The sequence below is a fragment of the Hippocampus comes genome, unplaced genomic scaffold, assembly GCF_001891065.2.
Source record: "Hippocampus comes isolate QL1 unplaced genomic scaffold, H_comes_QL1_v1.1 scaffold76, whole genome shotgun sequence".
NCBI classification, from domain to species: Eukaryota; Metazoa; Chordata; class Actinopteri; order Syngnathiformes; family Syngnathidae; genus Hippocampus; species Hippocampus comes.
This window is the reverse complement of record NW_017805277.1, coordinates 3,919,676-3,939,213: the sequence shown is the minus strand read 5'-3', so window position 1 is coordinate 3,939,213 and position 19,538 is coordinate 3,919,676. Positions and strand designations below refer to the sequence as shown.

The window sequence follows — 19,538 nt, the reverse complement described above, 5'->3', positions numbered from 1 at the left end:
TTAATGGAACACTCTAAATTGTCCCGAGATGTGATTGCGAGCGCGAATGGTTGTTCAGGGTGTACCTTGCTTATTGCCCGAGGACAGCTGGGATGGCCTCCAGCACGCCCGCGATCCTCGTGAGGATAAGCGGATTAGAAAATGGATGGATGAAATTTATAGAGAGGCACCTGTATGTCAGCTTCGAAACCCAGACATAATAAAGGGAATTCAAAAGATGTTTTTTCAGGGAGGACTCTTCAGTGCTCTATTTTATTTTACCCTCTGTGGGTTAAAAGTTCAGTACTGATTTCTCACTCACTATTTTTATTGTGCTGGGGGTTTGATGACTCTCGGGGGGGAGTCTACACCAGATGTACAGGACAGTGAGGTGCATGCTGTGCTAAGCATTTTTTCCCACTCAGACAAAACTCAAAAAGAACAATAATTGAGAAATGACATGGCAAAATATCTGCTTAAAAATGTTTTTGTGTTGTTACTTTTCATGCGCCTGACTTGTGTAATTCACACCCACATCAATCCCATCTCTAATTAACCTAACACATGTTTTTGGAATGTGGGAGGAAGTACCTGGAGAAAACCCACGCAGGCAGTGGGAGAACATGCAGGAGGCTCTGAGTCAAGAATTAAACCTGCAATCTGCTGATTATGGGGCATGTCCTAACCACTAGGACCACCAAACAGTTCTTTAGAGGGAATGAAATATCAGGAATTAAAGGTTCCTACTACTTTTGGCCAAATGCATCGAAAAGAGGAGATAGTACTTCCCAACCTGGCGCAGCTCTTAAAGTCTTTGGGAAGTCATAACTTGTAATAGTTCTTATCCTGGATCCTATTATAGTCTGCATGGTACCTAATGAAGGGTCCAGTGAGTATATAAAGCCGTAATCCTATACAGAGGCAATTTCATCCCTAGTGAGTATACATATTGTCTTGCTATATGTATCTGCTGCCAACCATCTGGATTTTTTTTTTCTTTCCTCAAGCCATTTTATGAGACCAACTGCCTCATGGGGCTCAGTGTGGTGCCACCGCGGATTCAGTTAAGAGGTGGGCTCATTTTGGTGGAAAGAGTGTGTGTGAGTGTGCATGTCCTTGTGCGTGAGTGTTATGCGGCTGAGTCTGTAGGCTGCCTCAAGCTGATAGATGGTGGAGTCTTCTGGCTTGGAAAGTGCTTTTCAGCCTGTCAGCAGCGAGCGAGAGAGAGAGAGAGAGAGAGAGACATTGTTTGGGATGCCTACACGAGCACTCAGCTGTGTTTACAAGGCAAGGCTGTACACTCTGAGGATGAATCCGCCCCGGCCCCCAATACAAAGCTGGATCATATGGACACAGAGCAACAGAACACTACCTTCACCACCGCACGCCCTCCACCACTTTGTCCTCCAATTAGTCACAGTGTTGCTGCTGAGGTGAGACAACAGAAGAAGCTTGTATCCCCTGCAGACCTCGCTAGAGGACCTTTATTAGCGTATTGATAACGCCGACATGTCAACACTGCCCCCTCTTGCCTGGAAGGATGCCCACATCCCGGCCCTTCGTGAGGGGGCCATCACCAAAGTCGTTACAAAAAGAAAACAGCTGGAAACATCATCGGGCAAGAGGCTACATACTGTAATTAGTGAGACACGATGGGCAATAAATAGGAATTCTCGGAATGCACAGTAAATGTAAAAAAAAAAAAAAATAATTGATTCTCCCATTAAACTACAAAAAAATGTTTGGAGTGAACAAGATTTAGCATATGTCTTCTTGCAGTCAGTTGCACATACAGCAGTTTTTTTCTCTGTCAATTGGTATAATATTATCCAATCAATACATGTCACATACCACTGTCTCATACTGTCGGGCTAAAATTTCTGATAGCGTTTTGACAGTTTTGAACTTATTCTCATTATAGTGTCTCTTTTTCTTTTAACTTTACAACTTTTGTTCACGTAAATGTACTTTTTTGTCAGAGTAGCTCTAATACTCCTTAGTCATTTATCCCTCAGTCACAGACCCGAAATAATTGCATTTTCACAACTAACAAGTGTTCAAGTTAGCACCACACTCATAAAATTACAATAAGTCCACTTGAAAAGAAAAAAACACATTCACACAAAAAGCCACAGGAAAAAAACGAACACTTAGTTAATGTGCATGAATGATAATGTGTAAAAAAAAAAAAATCACAGAGATTGTCTTTTTGGTCCCAAAAATAATCAAAAAGTGGTTTCTGTGTTTACATTCTGTGTTTTGGTCATTTGAGTTTGAGGGTGAGAAATTTAGAACAAAACATCAACCTTCAATTGAAACAACAGTTATTTCTTAATATGTTCACTGGAAAAAAAAAACAGACTGAGAAGCCTGAAGGCACTGAGCTAATTTGAATTCAAGTGTTGTCTCCCTGCATGTATAAAATATGTCTTAAGTAAAGGCAAGCAACAACTGGAGACTGTGATCAGTTCCACAGGGGGGCTGCTTGCAAAATGCTTTGAGTGTGGCTTTACATTAAATAGGGAGGGGGTCGGTTCAACTGAAGAGTGCAGGTCAGGCTCCCAGTGTGAGTGCTCGTAAAACACAACAGGCGTCCTCTTCAAATGTCCCAGCTGTCACTGAAGTACTGGTCCTCTTCCTCCTCTTCCTCCTCCTCCAAAGTCTTATTTTCCACAGCCTCATCATCATCCTGCAATTCATGAACATTCACGTCCTCCTCCACTTCCTCTCGGAGCAGAGCGAGCATGTTTTGCAAAGTGGCTTTAACTTCCTGAACTTGCCTCTCCAGTGACTGTGCGGCGTCGGTTAAGGAAGACTCTGATGGAGTTACGGACTTGCACTGATATCAACATAAGTGGTACAAATGTCAGGGCGAACGATGTGGCACTCGCAGCTCTGGATGCTTAACAGTAATAGCGGTGATCTGATGAAGACATTAATGTCCAATTTGACCAGTGAACTGATTACAGGGACCGATCATCACTCCGTAGTCAAGTTAACCCCATGCACTTGAAGAGCGAATTGGAGCAATTCGCTATTCATGATCTCATCAGTGGTGGTGGATGGCAGGACCTAAGCAAAGCGACTGTGCAGGTGCATTATTCATGAGCCATCAATGAACGGGATAGAGGCTGTCGTCACAGGGGGTTGTTTAACCTGCTTGGAAACCCAAATCAAGCCTGCAAGGGTCCAGCTTAAGCGTTAAATCAAAGGGGCGGTCTGATGGCAGATGGAGCCCGATGGCTCGTTTTACAGTTTCAATGGACACAGATTGTCTCCATCCATAATTAAATGGCCATTAAAAAAGCCTGGATTCCACAGAAGGTTCGACATCACAGCTTGGTGAAGGTTGTTCAATGTGTACTTCCACCATGGCTTCCCTTTTGGTGTTTAGAGGCAACACAAAGTCTCTTCACACTAAGAAAAAAAATGCAAAAGCAACTGATAAAAAATATTTGTCGGATTTGTTCATTACTCAGTGATTATCGAATTAATTAATTACTCATAACTCATCACCGTTTGTCTAATTAATATACCGACACTATGTGTGTCCAAAGCATCTTGAGGCCAATGAAAAAGTAACAGGACACCGCACCGCATTGCCAAATGTAAAAGCATTTAGCTCCAAAACACGCTTTCTGAAATGCCACAAACCTTATCCCGCAATTCTGAATGGCTAAAAAAAATGCATACAAGCCCAGCTCAAAACAGAAGCAAGACAAATGACACTGCAATCAGGAAACACAATGTTTGAGAAGAGGCAAATCTGTCTTTGACATCTTGGTAACAGAGCAAGGGGCCAAAGTGACCCTGATAACATGATGGAAGGCTGAAAAGCAGGAACAGGAAAATGTGTAACGCTGGCCTTTGATTGGCTGTCTGGTGCCTTTTGTGCAAAGTAAAGGCATGAGGTTCATCTTCAATCCCTTATTGGGCTATCAAACTTTCTGCAACGAATGAGGAAAAACACACTAATCTACATACAATCAGCTTTCTAATTAGCACGAAAAATGAAGCATTGTGACCTGCAATCAGCTTCACCCCTTCCATGTGACTCATTATCATGAATATTATAATGTTCTCCCAGCCAGATTCAGCAGGCGAGAACAAGTGCAGAGTGGTTGGTGTGTGTGTGTGTGTGTGTGTGTGTGTGTGTGTGTGTGTGTGTGTGTGTGTGTGTGTGTGTGTGTGTGTGTGTGTGTGTGTTTGGGCGGGGGGGGGGGGTGAAAAAATGAAGTTGAAGGTATGAAAGCTTTGCAGTCACGACAGTGACATTCCTCTATTTGCCATAGTGCTGCCCCTGTCTTCATACTTTAATCTCAGTGGCCGAGAAAAGCAGCCCGCGGTGGCAGCCCTCCAATAACCTCATTTGGACTTTTACCATGTTATTTCCTAGGTAGCACATCCTGCCCGTCAAGAGGAACGCGCTGATCCCCGCTCAGCTTCAATTCCGCTGAATGTCAAATACGACAGCTTGAGCTATTTATTCTCCATCTAACATTAGAGAGCTAACATTTGGTAGCGTGCAAGTGGCTAAGCCTCCAGGAAACAGCGGGGCTCAAAAATAGTTTGGGGGGTGGGGTGAGAAACATTTATACTGTTTTTAACATCTGTATACCGTATTTTCCGCACTATAAGGCGTTTCGGAGTATAAGGTGCACCTTCAATGGATGGCCTATTTAAAAACGGTTTTCATATATAGGGCGCACCGCATTATAAGGCGCATAGAATTGAAGCCACAATAATGGCTGCGGTTGTGTTATGCATCTATTAGATGGAGCTACGCTAAAAGGAATACAATACAACACAGCTTTATTTATAGAGAGCTTTCACAACCGGCTGCAGCTATAACAAAGCACTTTACGAAACATGTAAAATACTACGTCCAAGAAATCTGAATATTGATCCATATATAAGGCGCATCAAATTATGAGGTGCACTGTCGGCTTTGAGAAAATTTAATGCTTTTAGGTGCGCCTTATAGTGCAGAAAATACGGTACTTGGAAGGAAAGGATATCAGCAAGGGCCTGATCCTGGTTCAGTATGGCCATCTGCAAGTCGTCCTCCAAGGTCATTAGTCTGTCACTGATCAGCTCACAGCGCTCGGCGAGGTCTGCTGCCCCATCATCGCTGGACACATCCTGCGGGGAGAAGGCAACAATGGAGGAGGAGGAAAAACACTCTTGCCTGCGTGACCATAGTGAGTATACTCAAAGTGATGCTTTGCCATGAAATGAAAAGAAGAAAACAATCGTCATTCGTTAAAGGGATACTCAATTTACACTTGCTAAAAGCCACAATAGGCCAAACGTCGTGCACAGAAGCTCACAGGTTGACGAAACAGCTCAGTTCTGAAATCACAAATGTGGCCTTGCCCCTACAGGCACACTTACAACACTGAATTTGAATTATAGAATTCACTTTATAAAACTGGTCTGTTTGCTTTACATTCTCTCGTATCATGTTTTACTGTCTTTTTATACAATGCAGTACAATCTTTCATTATTAAATGTGGGGGTTGTGAGTGCGGTCTGGAATGGTGGAAAAAAATGATTCGCATTTCAATTGATTGAGCTTTGTCAAGTAAATAGTTGCAGGATAAATAAAACTTTGTCCATTTGGACGATAACCATGGGTCTCAGAGAATTATCAAACCAGTGTGCAATGTGTTGGTATCTGATAACCGCTGCGGGTATCTGGTAGTCAATATTGACTTCTTGGATTGAAATTTATCTGAGGAGAAGAAACAATGCTTGGCAATCTTCTTTTACTGCCTGTATGCACCAACCAATCACAATATTTTGGCCACTTGCACGATCTCATGTGATCTAATACAAGAGCAACATAAAAACTTCTGCCTTTGCAAGGACAATAATGCTCAGTTTGGAACTCTCAGAAATGTATAAATCAAATCGTGTTTATTAATGCCTGGATAGTTTGCTGCGTTGTTGACTTGCACTGCATCATAAAGAGAACTGAGTGTACTATTTGGATTCAGTCATGTAGCTACAGGAGATAACTAAAATAATAGTAGCATCTCCCAGTATGATGCAGTGCAGTTGGACAACACTGCCAATGACCTACATTATTATATTTCTCTTTTAAGAATCTAGGCATTCAATTAAAGGCATATACACACACACACACACACACACACACGCACACACACACACACACACACGCACGCACGCACGCACACACACACACACACACACACACACACACACACACACACACACACACACACACACACACACACACACACACACACACACAAACATTTTTGTACCTGTATATATATATGTCCACACACAGGATAATTGTTGAGTGTCTTTTGGAGAGAAAATCAACCATGCTTGAACCAAAATGAACTAACTTCCTTTATGGTTGCTTCAGCCAGGGAAGGACGATAGGACTACCAATGGACCCATCACTGCTGAATCCTTAGGACAGCCATCTTACGTTGCCACTGTTACTGACGACCTTTGTTTTTCTTTTCACTGAGAGCACTGTTATCAGTGCGTATTTTTGGCTGGCACATTACAATCCAGAATGATGCAGAATGTGTATTTTGAATAAGTGGAGAATTGTTGACTGGCAAACAATAAGGATAAGATGCCAAGGTCGTATGTGCTACAGGTGACCTGGCCGTGCTGTGAGTGTGGAGAAAGTCAGGTTGATGTGGGAGCACAGTGCAGTAGGGCACTTCAGCATTGAGGGTACAGAGCCGGCCATAATTAGAGCAGCCTCTTTTGAAGACATCGTGTCCTAGTTTCTTCTTTTTTTTTTTTTTTTTTTTTTTTTTTAAACGGGCAAGGAGAGCACATGCACCCAAGCACACACAAGAGTACACACAGACGCTTAAATCAAACACCAACGTCAAGAGTCAGATCCGACTCATGGCTGCAGGTACAAAGCAGAAAATACCAACTCCCTGCAGCTCAAAGGTTTCACAACAATGAGAGGCGAGTCAATTCTCTGCATTGTGAATAAATAGCGCTCCCTCTTAGAGGATACGACACACATGTACAACAAACAACAACTAAAAGCCAGAGGCACTACATTGTGATGTACCCGCCATCTCCAAAGCAATTGAGATTAACAAACAAAACCAGCCCAAGTAATGATTCTAGATAATGCCTTCAAGATAACATTCTCCTTTGTGAGGCACTTTAAGTGTATGTCAGTCCTCACAAAATACGTATGAAACTAGGATTCATGTCCTTCATCAACACAAGGAAAGTCGGTCAAGCTAAAGCGTCGCTTTGCTGTTTGTTTTCAGGCTGTAAAGGTTAGCAGCTTCTTTAGTAGATAAGAGCGCCATGTTTGTGGAGCTGATTGATTCTATTCTCCAGCCTCCAGTCGCTCTTGCTAAAAAGTCAATACGACCTGAGGAGAGAAAGCTCAGTGTACACACTGTGACATTCCCGATAGGTTTGTTTGTGACTTTCTACAAAGACGATATTCATCCATTCAACAGCTGTCATCGTGATCAACACAATGCACCCTTCTTGCTATTGACAAATGTGATTTCAGTGTCATTTGCCTGTCAAACTGCATGAGTCAGACTTGCGAGTTCCGGCACTGCATTGTGGATTGTTTGATGAACATGAGTTGTAATGTTCGGGGACCCCCAGTAAACAAAGCAGGCGTAATCAAATTATGTCGAAAAGCAATACTCGGATGCACATGGGCCTTGTCATAGTTATCTCGGCAATCAAGACTCATAGGCAGCTTATGACTGTTGTGCCCTCCCTCCCGGGGTCCTCTTCAGTCAGATACTGTAAGATGCATCAACATGGCACCAGCTGTAAATTCATGGTCAGGGTGACTTAAAAATAAAAAACTGATTTAACCTCAATAGTACAACAAATTGATTAACTTCTTTCTGTTCCACATTAAAAACAAGAACGTACTACTATATGACATTTTCAACTGCTTGTCCTGCCTAGGATCAAAAAATACACTCTGGACATGTCGCGATCCAAAAGCATGCATCGGACTAGACCATGTTAATTTGTAAGTAATTAAAAGCATTTAGTTTAGAGGGGTAACACCAGAATCCCATTAGAGCAAATGGTCACTACATACTTATTGCTAGTTTGCTGCTTCCATGCAGAATGAGGAGGGTACGAAAAGAACCTTGAGAGGATAAAAGAACAATTAGAAGGAAATTGAGCAGTGCCGAAACACACACACACTCACGCACAAATCAATCTCTATTGCGGCGGCGGGGCAACAGCTTGGCAGCAGCTAAGTGGAAATCATTTACTTAAAGTCATTACTGAGAGCAGAACGAGGTCAGAATGTGTTCTTGGCAGAGAATTCAGCTCTGCCACAAAGCCACATACACGTCGTCAACACCACCAGGATGAAGTTGGCATCTAATTTTTGAAGTCAGTGATGGGGATCACAGTTTATTTTCTCTTTATGCATTCATGTAAATTTATTTTTTCCATGAGCGACTGTGCATCTAAAGTCGCTGGCAGAGGCTCACCATTCAAGTGTCAATCAAAAAGAAGCACAGCAGTGTTATATTTGACATTCATTACCATTCAGGTCAACTGTTAATATTATGAATAATCCAAGCCCAGTAAATTCCGAGAAGTTATTCATCCATGAGTACACTGAAGTAGAATTCGCACTCCCTGTACAGCAGATGTAAATGGGCATTGGTATGTATCTAAGGTATGAACATGGGAAAATAAATAAATAAAAGTTTGAAAATTGTGTTCACATGCAGATCGCTATTGATCAGTCACAAATGTAGCTGAGTCAAGTTTGAGTCCAGGTCAACTAATGGGCTGTTTCTGTGTTCCAGCACACCGACATTAATAAAAGTGACATTTTAATTACAGCGAGAGCATTCAGGCACACAGTGAAGCGATTAACATTACCAACCTGTGGATTGTTATCCTCCATGCAGAACAAAAACTCCTCCAATTTCTGCAACAAAAGGGAAACGTTTCTTGAAGCCACACACCCGTAAATCGGCTCATGAATTATTGAAAACACAATTTACGTCGGTTGCCGACTATATGTGAGCAGCAGGGCATAGTAATGATTCTGGAATTATTCATCAGCAAATGTGACGAGAGAACAACAGACTAAATGGCTCATCTGGACAGCAGAGTCCTTTGTTAGTATTCAAAGTGAGGTAATTATCTCATGCAGGCCAACGTATTGTTTGTGGCCTCAGGCTATATGCTCAGATGTGCACGTATATGCAAAGGTTCAATTATAAGTTTTAATTAAAAAGTTACAACTCATTTAGATTATGTTTTTGAATAAACATGAGTGAAGTTCACCTGCAGTTTCCCGACACTTTCCCATATACGGGCAGCCATTGCATTTGTGGGCGTATATGTTTACTATCGTCACACCAATTGATGCCATTTCATTTTAATGTGTCTTTTCTAGAGTAAAAACTATAATTTTGCTGTCATCCCGCCAGCTGACTTCACTCACTACATTTTATCCCCCAGCTACATAATCTGTCACATACTGTTTTGTGGTTCTAAAAAGATGAGACGAGTTGGCTGCAGCGTTGAAAACATGTCAACTGAATAACAATTACAGTGACCGTTTTTTGTTTTTTTTTTTCCCCTTGAGTCGAAGACAGCCGTTATAATCTATCTGGGTGGAAAGGAAATGTTACGTTTTCTCGTGTAGGTCATTCATGTGTTGTTGTATATTGAACTAATTTTACTATTTTTCATGCGAAATGCATGTAGAAAAGATCCAGTCTTCAACAACAAAGGGTTTGAACAATCAAAAATAACCACATACTATGAATTTTTTTTTTTCGAGGGCAAAGGTTTCCTTATAAATAAAAATGACTATTCAAGGGCATCACCAAAAAAACAAACTGCTGAACAGCAACCTAACATTAAATGCAAAAGAACACATTTTGTGCATTTTTTCACAAAAATCAAGTCATTCAAAATTGTAATGTTTTTCACATACAATTGTAATAAAATAGGGCAGTATGAGACCCGGTGCAAGTGCAACTAGCTCATATCTTCCATCTAGTGGTGAATGATAATATTACAACTTAAAAGTACGATTCATGGGGAATAGGGACCGGGCCAAAACCCACATGTATACGTAATAGATGGTGGTTAGGGTGAATAAGACTTTTTTTTTTTTAATCCCCCAAACTCCGCTGACAAACCTTAATCGAGGGCCCACTTAACGTGTGGGCTGCCAGTTGCCCATCCCTGCGATAGAGTTTGTATATACCGTATACAAAATCGATCTTTTTTATAACTCGGGGTGGGGGCTGAGGAATGAACTGTGCACAGCTTGGTTGGCTCTCTCACCTCTGACTTCTTGGAGAAATGTTAGGAGAGGCTAGGCTTTAGCAGGAAAACAAAAGCAGAGAGAAACAAAAGGAAAGCAGAAAGTAGATTCTTGCGGTTCATATAATATAATGCAGTCAAGGCAATGCAGGTAGCAAGGACACAGGTGCAAAATGTAGATTTAGGGTCATGCACAGCAGGATGGTTAGAAGCTACAGCCTAATGGGAAGAAACTGTGAGGGTCCACAGTGGGATGGCCATTAAAATAGATTTCCTTGGAATATATTTCCTATAACAAATTAACAATTCACTGGTCAATACATTGTCATTTTTACATACTATTTCAATATGGGTGGGAGAGTCTTAATTGTCTGAAGTCTCGTTCCAATGCCAATGTTGGGTATTGGGCAGAATAATGCATGCTCCTTGAGACCACAAAGGGCTTAATCAACAGTGCTTCTGCTGGTTGCAGCCAATTAGTGCCCTCCATTTTGCCTCAACTACTTGATGACATAATTAATCACCAACTTTCAACAATTAGTTAAGAAATGAATTGACAAAACTGACACACTTATCATACAGTACGAGCAACTCATTCTGATTTTCGGAACATGAGCTGCAGCTGAAAAACTGCAAATATTACATTTCTGAGATGCAATCTAGCAAATATAGCCTGGCAAAAAAAAAAAAAAAACATGTCTGGCAAGTTTTCTGTGGGTTTTTTTATTTTATTTTTTGATGGCTGCTGGCTATGTTGACTTAGTTCTTATCTCAGACGAGACTGTCAGACATCGTGGGCGGAGGCGAGTGTGAGGAGAGGAGTGAATGATTCGGGCTCTGCCCTGGAGCAGTGGCTTCAAATCACTGGTGAAATAGTACCCGTTCACATGGATGCACAGGTCCACAAGCCCTCTCACAAACAACACACATCATCATGAACTACATGGTAGAATTTGTAGTAAAGAGGACAATGTCTCTAAAAGGTTGCCTCTCAAACATCTTTTTTTTCTTTTTTTTTTTTTTTTTAGCATGGAGCAAACAGTGATAAGAGTGTGAGCTCGTCTTACTGTTGCCATACTGTACAAAGTTAGCACTCATTTGTCGAACAAATGGTTTATGTGAAATCTCTTTTGACCTTTTAGAGACAAGCATGTAAGGAGCATGCAAAAACTGAAACGTCACAAAGGGCCACGATTTCAGACACAAATCCGATTTTACATGAGTGGCACCGCATGTGAACAAAGGCATCACATATAGTTCATAATACATTGTGTCGTTAACGCGACATGTACAGGTTGTGTTACCTTCGTGAACTCGGAGTTCTGTAAATTGGCCTCGGGACACCAGCGACCGCCTAAAGCCGTCAACATGGCGCTGTCTTCTTCCTCTTTGGCACACATTTGCAGTGAAGCACAGCCATTTGTGGCGAGATGGTCGTCCACGTCCGCTCCGCTGCAGATGGATGTCCGTAGCTGCAAGCCTCGTAAGAACAGGTGACACGCCTCCAGGTCGGCTTCCCAAATCCGCTCCAGGCCCGAGCAGCTGCAGCTAACATCAAATGAAAATATGAAAATATGATTAACGCCAGACAATGTAGCATTTTCATTCAGCAATTTTATGCAAGTGTGATAGCAAAAAAGAAGTGCTTCTTCTTTATCTCAGAAATGGCATTGTAATTTGAGTAAAGCAAACTTCATTTGCTTTTAGGAAATTAAGAAAATACCGTGAACCCTGGCACATTTGCGAATTCACCATTGCACTTTTTGGGAGGAATCTACCGTTCATTATATGGCGAAATACTCACATATAATGATGCCTTATCATAACGTTGTCCAACTCCTCTGATTTCAGCCTATCAACAGTAATTACTCTCTGCTTATTAAAGTTATTCATGAGAGCAGATTAACTATCCTTTTGTGTTTGATCAAAAAGACATTTGCAAAAATCTGCTTTTACTTTGGAATACAATGACTAAACAAGTTACTGAATCCGTTTCAAAAAAGTAAAAAAAATAAATAAATAAATAAAAAAGAAAACAACCTCATAACCTCTTGTGTGATGTTACTTCGGTGTTGTTTTTTTCCCTAAACAACATCAAATACACAATAATTGCTTTATAATCGGTAATCGGAGAAAATGGTTTTGTAATACAATTAGATTTTTTAAAAATAAATTTATAGCAGATTATTTAATCAATTCTAAAATGATTCAATAGGCCTACTCCAATGTGAAGATCGTGTTATGTTCTCATGTCAGAGCGAGAGTTCAGGGCAAAAAGAGTGTTCTTTTTCTTCAAACTACTATTGAGTTTTTTCCACCCCTTTCTTGGCCTGACCCTGTGACATCAAACACGTAACAGTGATTCATAAATGAGCAACATAGCAATTGATCAACTGCTGTGGTTTCCTTTGTGGAAGCAAAGCCTATTGCAGCAGGAAATCTAATTCAGTCACATAATAAACATGCATCCATCCATTTTCTATACCGCCGGCCCCCATTAAGGTCACGGGTAAGATGGAGACGATCCCAGCTGACTTTGGGCACAAGGCGGGATGCTTTAATAGAGGTCAACTTCCCAAACTGAATTTATATACTGTATATGAGTTTTGTTACCATTTAATCTCTGCAGAGTTCATGATGCTGATGTATCGTGCAGAGGGTGATTTGCATCAAATTGTAAAAGAAAACCCATTGCCAAATTATTCACCTTAGATCACTGATCTATTTTTATTGCCCTTTGTCATTTCCTGACCTTTAGGTAATGCATCATTTCCAAAGATGTGTGGCCATAGGTGACATTTTGGCAAACAAATGTTTGTGTTGACCTTGTTTCTCGATATTTTTTAATCTCCCTTCAAACAGAATGGGAAAATGTCACAGTCAAGGGAAAAGATATATTGCTTTAGCAAAAAAAAAAAAACAAAAACAAAAACTATGATTCCATCATGTGCAGGAAGGAAACAAATGAAAGGTGACAAGATGGAGAAATGTAACTTTGTGATGCTTCAAAACATCATGTCAGTTCAAATGTCCTCCATTTCTATTTGCAGCCCTGTTGTGAACTTTCAAAGGCGAAATGATCTCTTCCGAAGTCCAACCGAACAAACTTTTCGTCTGCTAATTTGGATTTTGAACCGCGTTTGATTACTGTCAAGTAACATTTTAGAAATAACTGCATCATCATTGTTTGACACAGGCAAATTCAGTGCTTTAAGTAGGGGAAAAAAAACTGATTCATCTGTTGCCGGGTAAATTAGCTGGTGAGTACTGGCAGATCATTAAGTTAAATAATGATGAAATATATAACGGACAATAAGTAGAGAATAACTAAGTAACTAAATACATTCAACTCAAAATGTAAAATATGCCCGTTTAGATTTTATGAACACAAATTTAGTGCATTATAGGGCAGGATTCCCTCTTATTTTATATGTGGACCATGAATGAACCAGATCCCAAAGTGCAATTTAAGGCCTATCGTCCTATAAATATAGAGAATGAAGTACAAAAAATAAGTCTTAGTCCACATTATGGAAAAGGGAGAAAAGAAAGAAAGCAAAGCAATGCAACGGTCGTCAGATGCTGGTACCAGGTGGGCACTCGCAAGTAGCAGTTTGCCGCTAAAACCCGAGATAGGCCGGATCATACGATGACGGCATAATTAACGGTTCAGTGTCCTTTATTAGCGAGTGAATATGATTTCAGGATGGCAACGTGTTGATGTTGGTATCAACTTTGTGATGGCAACAGGGATGAACGCTACACCGGTAACAAAACGTATGCAGACGGTGTGAAACCCCTCCCCCGATTTCATGCTCTTCGGCAGTAATGAAGCTCCCTAAAATTTAATTCCAGTTTTTACTCCAGTTTATCTCATCATGCCTAAAAAAGTCTGCCACCGCTGAGCCCTGCCAGCGGCATGCCCATCAGCTCTCGTCTAACCGTCATTTTAGCACCAGGTGATCGAAAAACCGCTCATGCCAGCAGTCCTGCACTTTTCAGCTACTTCTTCTCAATTGTGTAGAAGAAGGCTGCACCCATTGAGCCATGCTACTGTGATATTGCTTCTTTTGAAGAGGTAAGCACACACAAAGAAGTCACTGTGGGGAATTAATCAGGTAATCTTCTCAAAATGTCAAAGTTGGCCACATCTATGTCTCCTCCCTGTGACTGCTGGTTTGAAGGCTTTTTGCTAGATTGTCAAAAAACACGACAGCTCCGACGCAGCCTTGTGATGGTGGCATCCTGGTGCTCATCTGTATCAAATCCTTAGCCAGGGGTTAATTGGTAAGGGCCACTCAGCCTGCTGTTTGACAGTGACAGGGTGTGGGCGTGCTGCTTCGTTGTCTTTGGGCCGCCGCCCTGCGACTGCTGACTGGCAGGACTGCACTTTCTCCTCAAGTCACTACACTCAACTCAGATGCAGAGGAACAATCGTGACTTGACGTACGGAAAGAAAAAACTGTGTTCTGGTTCCGATGGCACCAGGGCTACTTGACCTCCCCGCAGAGAATAGCACACCTTATATCTTTAAGTTAAATTCCACTTCAGGTTCCACAGATGAATAAGAAGCATGAGGCCACAAAAAAAATGAATGATTGTTCCATTCTTTCATTTTGTCCCTGATGCAAAATGATCAGGGGATTCATGATGTTGAAGTTAATTTAACAAGAGACAAAGTTTGGATTCCTTCCCAGTACGTCGGGATTGTGAATAAACTATGATCCATCGATCCTTCCCGGGCCACCTCCAAGCTGGAAACGCCTGTCAAAAGGATGCCAGGGCACTTCAAATGGCCCATCCAGATGTGGAGGAGCATTGGCTCTAGTTTGAATCTTGCCAGGCTTTGCAGTCTCTTTTGTCCACCACAGGCCTGCCCTCAGACTGTTTTCTAAAAATTTAGGCTTCTCCCAATTTGAGTGTACCATCATGGTGCACCATGGGTGAACACATTGGGTTTATTTTTATTGCATAAGGTCATTGTTATTATGATTAACTGGCAAAAGGAGTGATGACTTGAATCGTTACATGCACATTGCACATGCACGTGTGTCCATGCACGATTTAGTGGGCCGAGGGCTTTTGTTTTTTGCTTTTTTTTTTTTACTCTGAATAATTTCCAGTTGTTGTGTTCAATTTATTTTGAGCACGTTGGCACTTATCAAAATGGCGTATTTTGATTTTCGTTTGGGAATTTTAGGGGTGACAAATGTATGAGGTCTGTTGACATAACTTATGTCGCCAGCAGCTCATGAAGGAACCCACTTACATTGTCTGGTGCCACATTGGCAAAACAGTAACAATGTTCCAGTCACACATAGATCTTTGCTTCTTCTACCTGCCGTATGTGAGTGTGTTTAAATGTGTTCAAGTGAATGGGTAGGAGCCGCTTTGACAGGCGGCTGAGTTCATACCCACAATGGCGCAAGCTGCCTTTTTTAAAATGTGCCCGCTTGTGTGCACCTGTGAAAGTCCCGCCTCCACGTAGATTTACGACCTGCCAGACTTTCACCTGTGACGGAAATAGAGCACTCAGTGTCAAGTGAGCTGAAGCGTGACACAGATTGCATAGTGTGAGTTCAACCGAAAGGCGTGTCTGGACAACCTGCAGAAGACACCCATTTTTTTTTCCCTTTGCTGTATCCACAACTTTGTCCTTTTCTCAGCTACTCAATTTTTTTGCAAAGTATGAAGATTGATCAACTGCAAAATCATTCCATTTACTCTGTACAGTAATCGCAACACTGTATCCTTCCCAGACTTAGTGAATCACAAGATTCTTGAAACCTCGGGGCATTCAATATGCATTCTTTATCCAACGCTGGCCTTGAATCCAGAGATGATTATTTGCTATCCACGCAGACTTGGTTTCAAACCATTCCAATGAGAGATAAAGGTTCACGCTCAGTTAAAGCCAACAGGAGCAACCACATCATTACCAAATAGAAGACAAAAGTTCATGCAGGTACATGAAAACGGTTCCTCAAGAACACCTTTCCTTTTACAAAACTTATAAAGTGCATTTGAATTTGTTAATTAGTAAGGAGTGGGAGATGGGTGACTTAATTGTGTCAACATCTCACATAGCACCCGCTGAGCAGAGGTGCTAATAACATGGTGAGAACCAAGGCAGTGACTATTGGAGGGAGTGTGATGGATGATGCATGGCGCAGTGAACGCTTTGTGAGGTGGGTGGTTTGATTTCTGGGAGGTTTTTAAAGCAGCCATCTGAGCAAACAGGGTTGCTCTGTTCGACACAATTCACACATGACAGATGCCGCTTGGATGCTCCCAGAGCGCCTTTAGTTTGATCTCAAAGAGCATTTCTTTTTTTTTTTACTCTTAATTGCCTCTCTATTTTGTATGATATTTGCATCACAGGTATTCAAATATGATAAATGGCACCGCGAAGCATTTTGTTCATTTAGAAAATGTACATTTATATTACATGACTGAGCTAACCCTCCGAACATAACGTTCTTGTCCTGGTGATACATTTACAACATCGGTGCAGCGTTCACATCCGGTTTTAGTCTTTAGCGCGAAGAGATAATTACTTTTTTTTTTTTTTCAAATGCATCCGTCGCCACGGAGACCAGACGTCTCACCAGCGCTGGTACATTTCTCCCTCCCCCAACCTTCCTTCCTATCCTCACCTCCCGTCACCTCAGCACTCCATCACCAGTGATGTACATTGAAGCAGACTGAAAAGATTTACAGTGGATGATGGATGAATGTGCATGTGTATGTGTGAAATTGCACTCTATGTTCAAGCAAAATATGTGTTACTGTGCCACATGGGAGCACAAGGAAGCCACTGGGCCTTACCTGGAGCTGTTTGTTGTGTTTGTGGCTATGTCAGCTTCAAATGACACTCATTTATAGCTGTCAAATAACTGACTTGAATGTAACTAAGGTACACTCATAAATGTGGTATTTTGTTTTGCTATCAAACTGGTGATGATACCAATTGAATGCATCTACTGAATCTATATTTTTTGAACAAGAGGGGAAGTGAATCAAAGTTACTGGCTGCTGCCTTTAAACAGATGAAAGCCATTGTCAGGTGATTTAATAATTAATAACACACGCTTTAATAATAAGATCACACGACTAGACACAAGCTGCTAGTTGCCGTGAAATACACCAGCTGTTCGGAAAACTTGCAATATTTTTCTCAAATGTCCCAAGAAAACAAAAAAAAGAAATCTGAATAAGGGGGCGTACAAGCTGTCAAATAACTCATGTGAGACAGAAGGAAAAGTGGGGAAAACAAAATGGATGATAAAAGATATGAGTGCATGAGGTGGTGGGTGAGCTGAGTGAGGACAATGAAAGTGAGTCCTTGGGGGAGGTTGTTCTGTTTCTGCCTTGTTTTTTTCCAATTCCTGTTGAAAAAAAGGGCTACTGTGTACTGTATGTGCTAACATGACAAATATATTGGCAAACAACTTACCTGTGCAGCCTGTCTTCCAATAGCTCAATATACTTGACGGCATTGTCTTTCAGCTGGCTTTCTACATGAAGAGAACAAAAGAAGAAAACAGCACATTGAACTCAATTTACTTCATTCTCTACACAACGGTAACAGGGTATCTTAGCAACTAATCACAACTCTAATATAATTAAAAGCCATTGTCCTGAAGTATATTGTGGATCATCACAGTTGGTGAGGCTATTGTTCGACAGTGTAACAGAGGACTAGCTGTCTCTCTTTGTCTCAAGATGAGCACATATGGTACTTGATAAAAGATGGATTGGAACTTGAGATGGTTCGAGCGAAAGAGAAGATTTGATCAGTATATGTTACATGTCCTCATATGGCACCAGTCTTTCTGCAGGGCGTTCAACTGGACGGCGAGCGCGTTGCTTTCTGTAGCACCCTGCCAGCTTTCAGCTGTGCCGTGAGCACGTAGACGCAGGTTGGCTGAGCATTAGTTTAGGAGTTAGGATGAAGGGCGCAGGCAAACTGAGCGTCGTTAATGAGCTCATGTATGAAACATGAAAACTTGCCCCCCCGGAGCAGCACATTTTAAAACGCAATGGGAGGCATTTATATCAAACTGCTGCCTCCTTTGAGGGTTTATTCGAAAATTCTCCTCTCTCTATATCTATATCTATAGATATAGATATACCTGTATATTTTTTGGGGGGGAGGACACCTGGTATCTGTCAGAGCCATCCACCCAGCTTGGAGGTTACTGTCAACACCGTCTTTTCCCTGCACATTTTCTCACTTGTTCTATGTATGCTTTGCCTCCCAGAACCTTGCACCCTGCTGTGATATGCAGCACCATCTCTGTGGCTTCTTTGCACAGCCTGCATCTGGAGTCAGCTTTTAGGGCCCGTTCTCGTACTGCCATGATAAAACTATTGATAAAACTATGACAACCCTGCAGAGTACACCTGATCTGTTAATTTAATCTGTTAAATATATTTGGCAGATATCTGATTTATGTCAGACTATATATATATATAAAATTATTTATTTATTTATTTATTTATTTTGGTGGGAGGGGGGGGGACTTGATTACCCAGCGGGAACCCACACAAGTGTGTGGACAGCATGCAATCTCCACATAGGAGGGCTTGAGTAGAGTTCAGTTCCAGGACCATTCAATTGTGAGGCACATGTGCTACCTACGAATACAATGCGCTGCCCCACGTGAACTCTGTGGCAGATATTCCCCATGTACTAATTCCACTATCAAAGGTACCAATGCTTCTATTTAGATCTCACTCTGAATGGTGACAAGAAATCTAATTGGTATTCGGCATTATGCTGTAGTTTGACATGCAATTTGTATTATTGTCTCGATGGTAGTTATTAGACTGTGTCAGCTCCGGTATGAGACAGGCGACAGGCAGACACAGCAGGGAGAAAGGAAAAATGGTTGAGTAACACACACTTACTAACACACACACACACAGTTCTATCCACACTTCTGTGCAAGCACAAGGCAGATAGCCAGGCTATTTCTGCACGCTGCAGGTGTATGGAGAGGGAGAAATCCCGTCTGAGACTCTCAGATGGTGTACATGGACAAGGCAGCTCACTTACCACCACTTTAATTGCCGTGTGATATCATGTCCTGCATGAATGTCTCGCACATTAACTTTCATCCATTCTTTCATTCATTTATTAAGCAGCATGCAAATAGGCAGCCACTGAATGATACATGGGGCAGGCTTTCCGCCTGACTTTGGATGGATGATTGAATGAGAGATGACAAAGTGGGCTTGGGCTTGAACAAGAG

At 41.6% G+C, this 19,538-nt stretch overlaps 1 protein-coding gene across 1 annotated transcript in view; it reads right to left on the bottom strand.

Annotated features, from left to right (window-relative positions):
- Positions 1 to 1,436: 1,436 nt before the first annotated feature.
- disc1 (DISC1 scaffold protein) overlaps positions 1,437 to 19,538 on the bottom strand; it is a 51,022-nt gene continuing 32,920 nt past the window's right edge. Inside the window, exons 11-15 of the mRNA XM_019870635.1 lie at positions 17,738 to 17,798; positions 11,586 to 11,829; positions 8,882 to 8,926; positions 4,998 to 5,121; positions 1,437 to 2,772 (exon numbers count right to left, since the gene is read on the bottom strand). Of these exons, the coding sequence (XP_019726194.1) occupies positions 2,579 to 2,772; positions 4,998 to 5,121; positions 8,882 to 8,926; positions 11,586 to 11,829; positions 17,738 to 17,798 (668 nt within the window). The 3' untranslated portion in view covers positions 1,437 to 2,578. The remainder of the gene's footprint in view (positions 2,773 to 4,997; positions 5,122 to 8,881; positions 8,927 to 11,585; positions 11,830 to 17,737; positions 17,799 to 19,538) is intronic.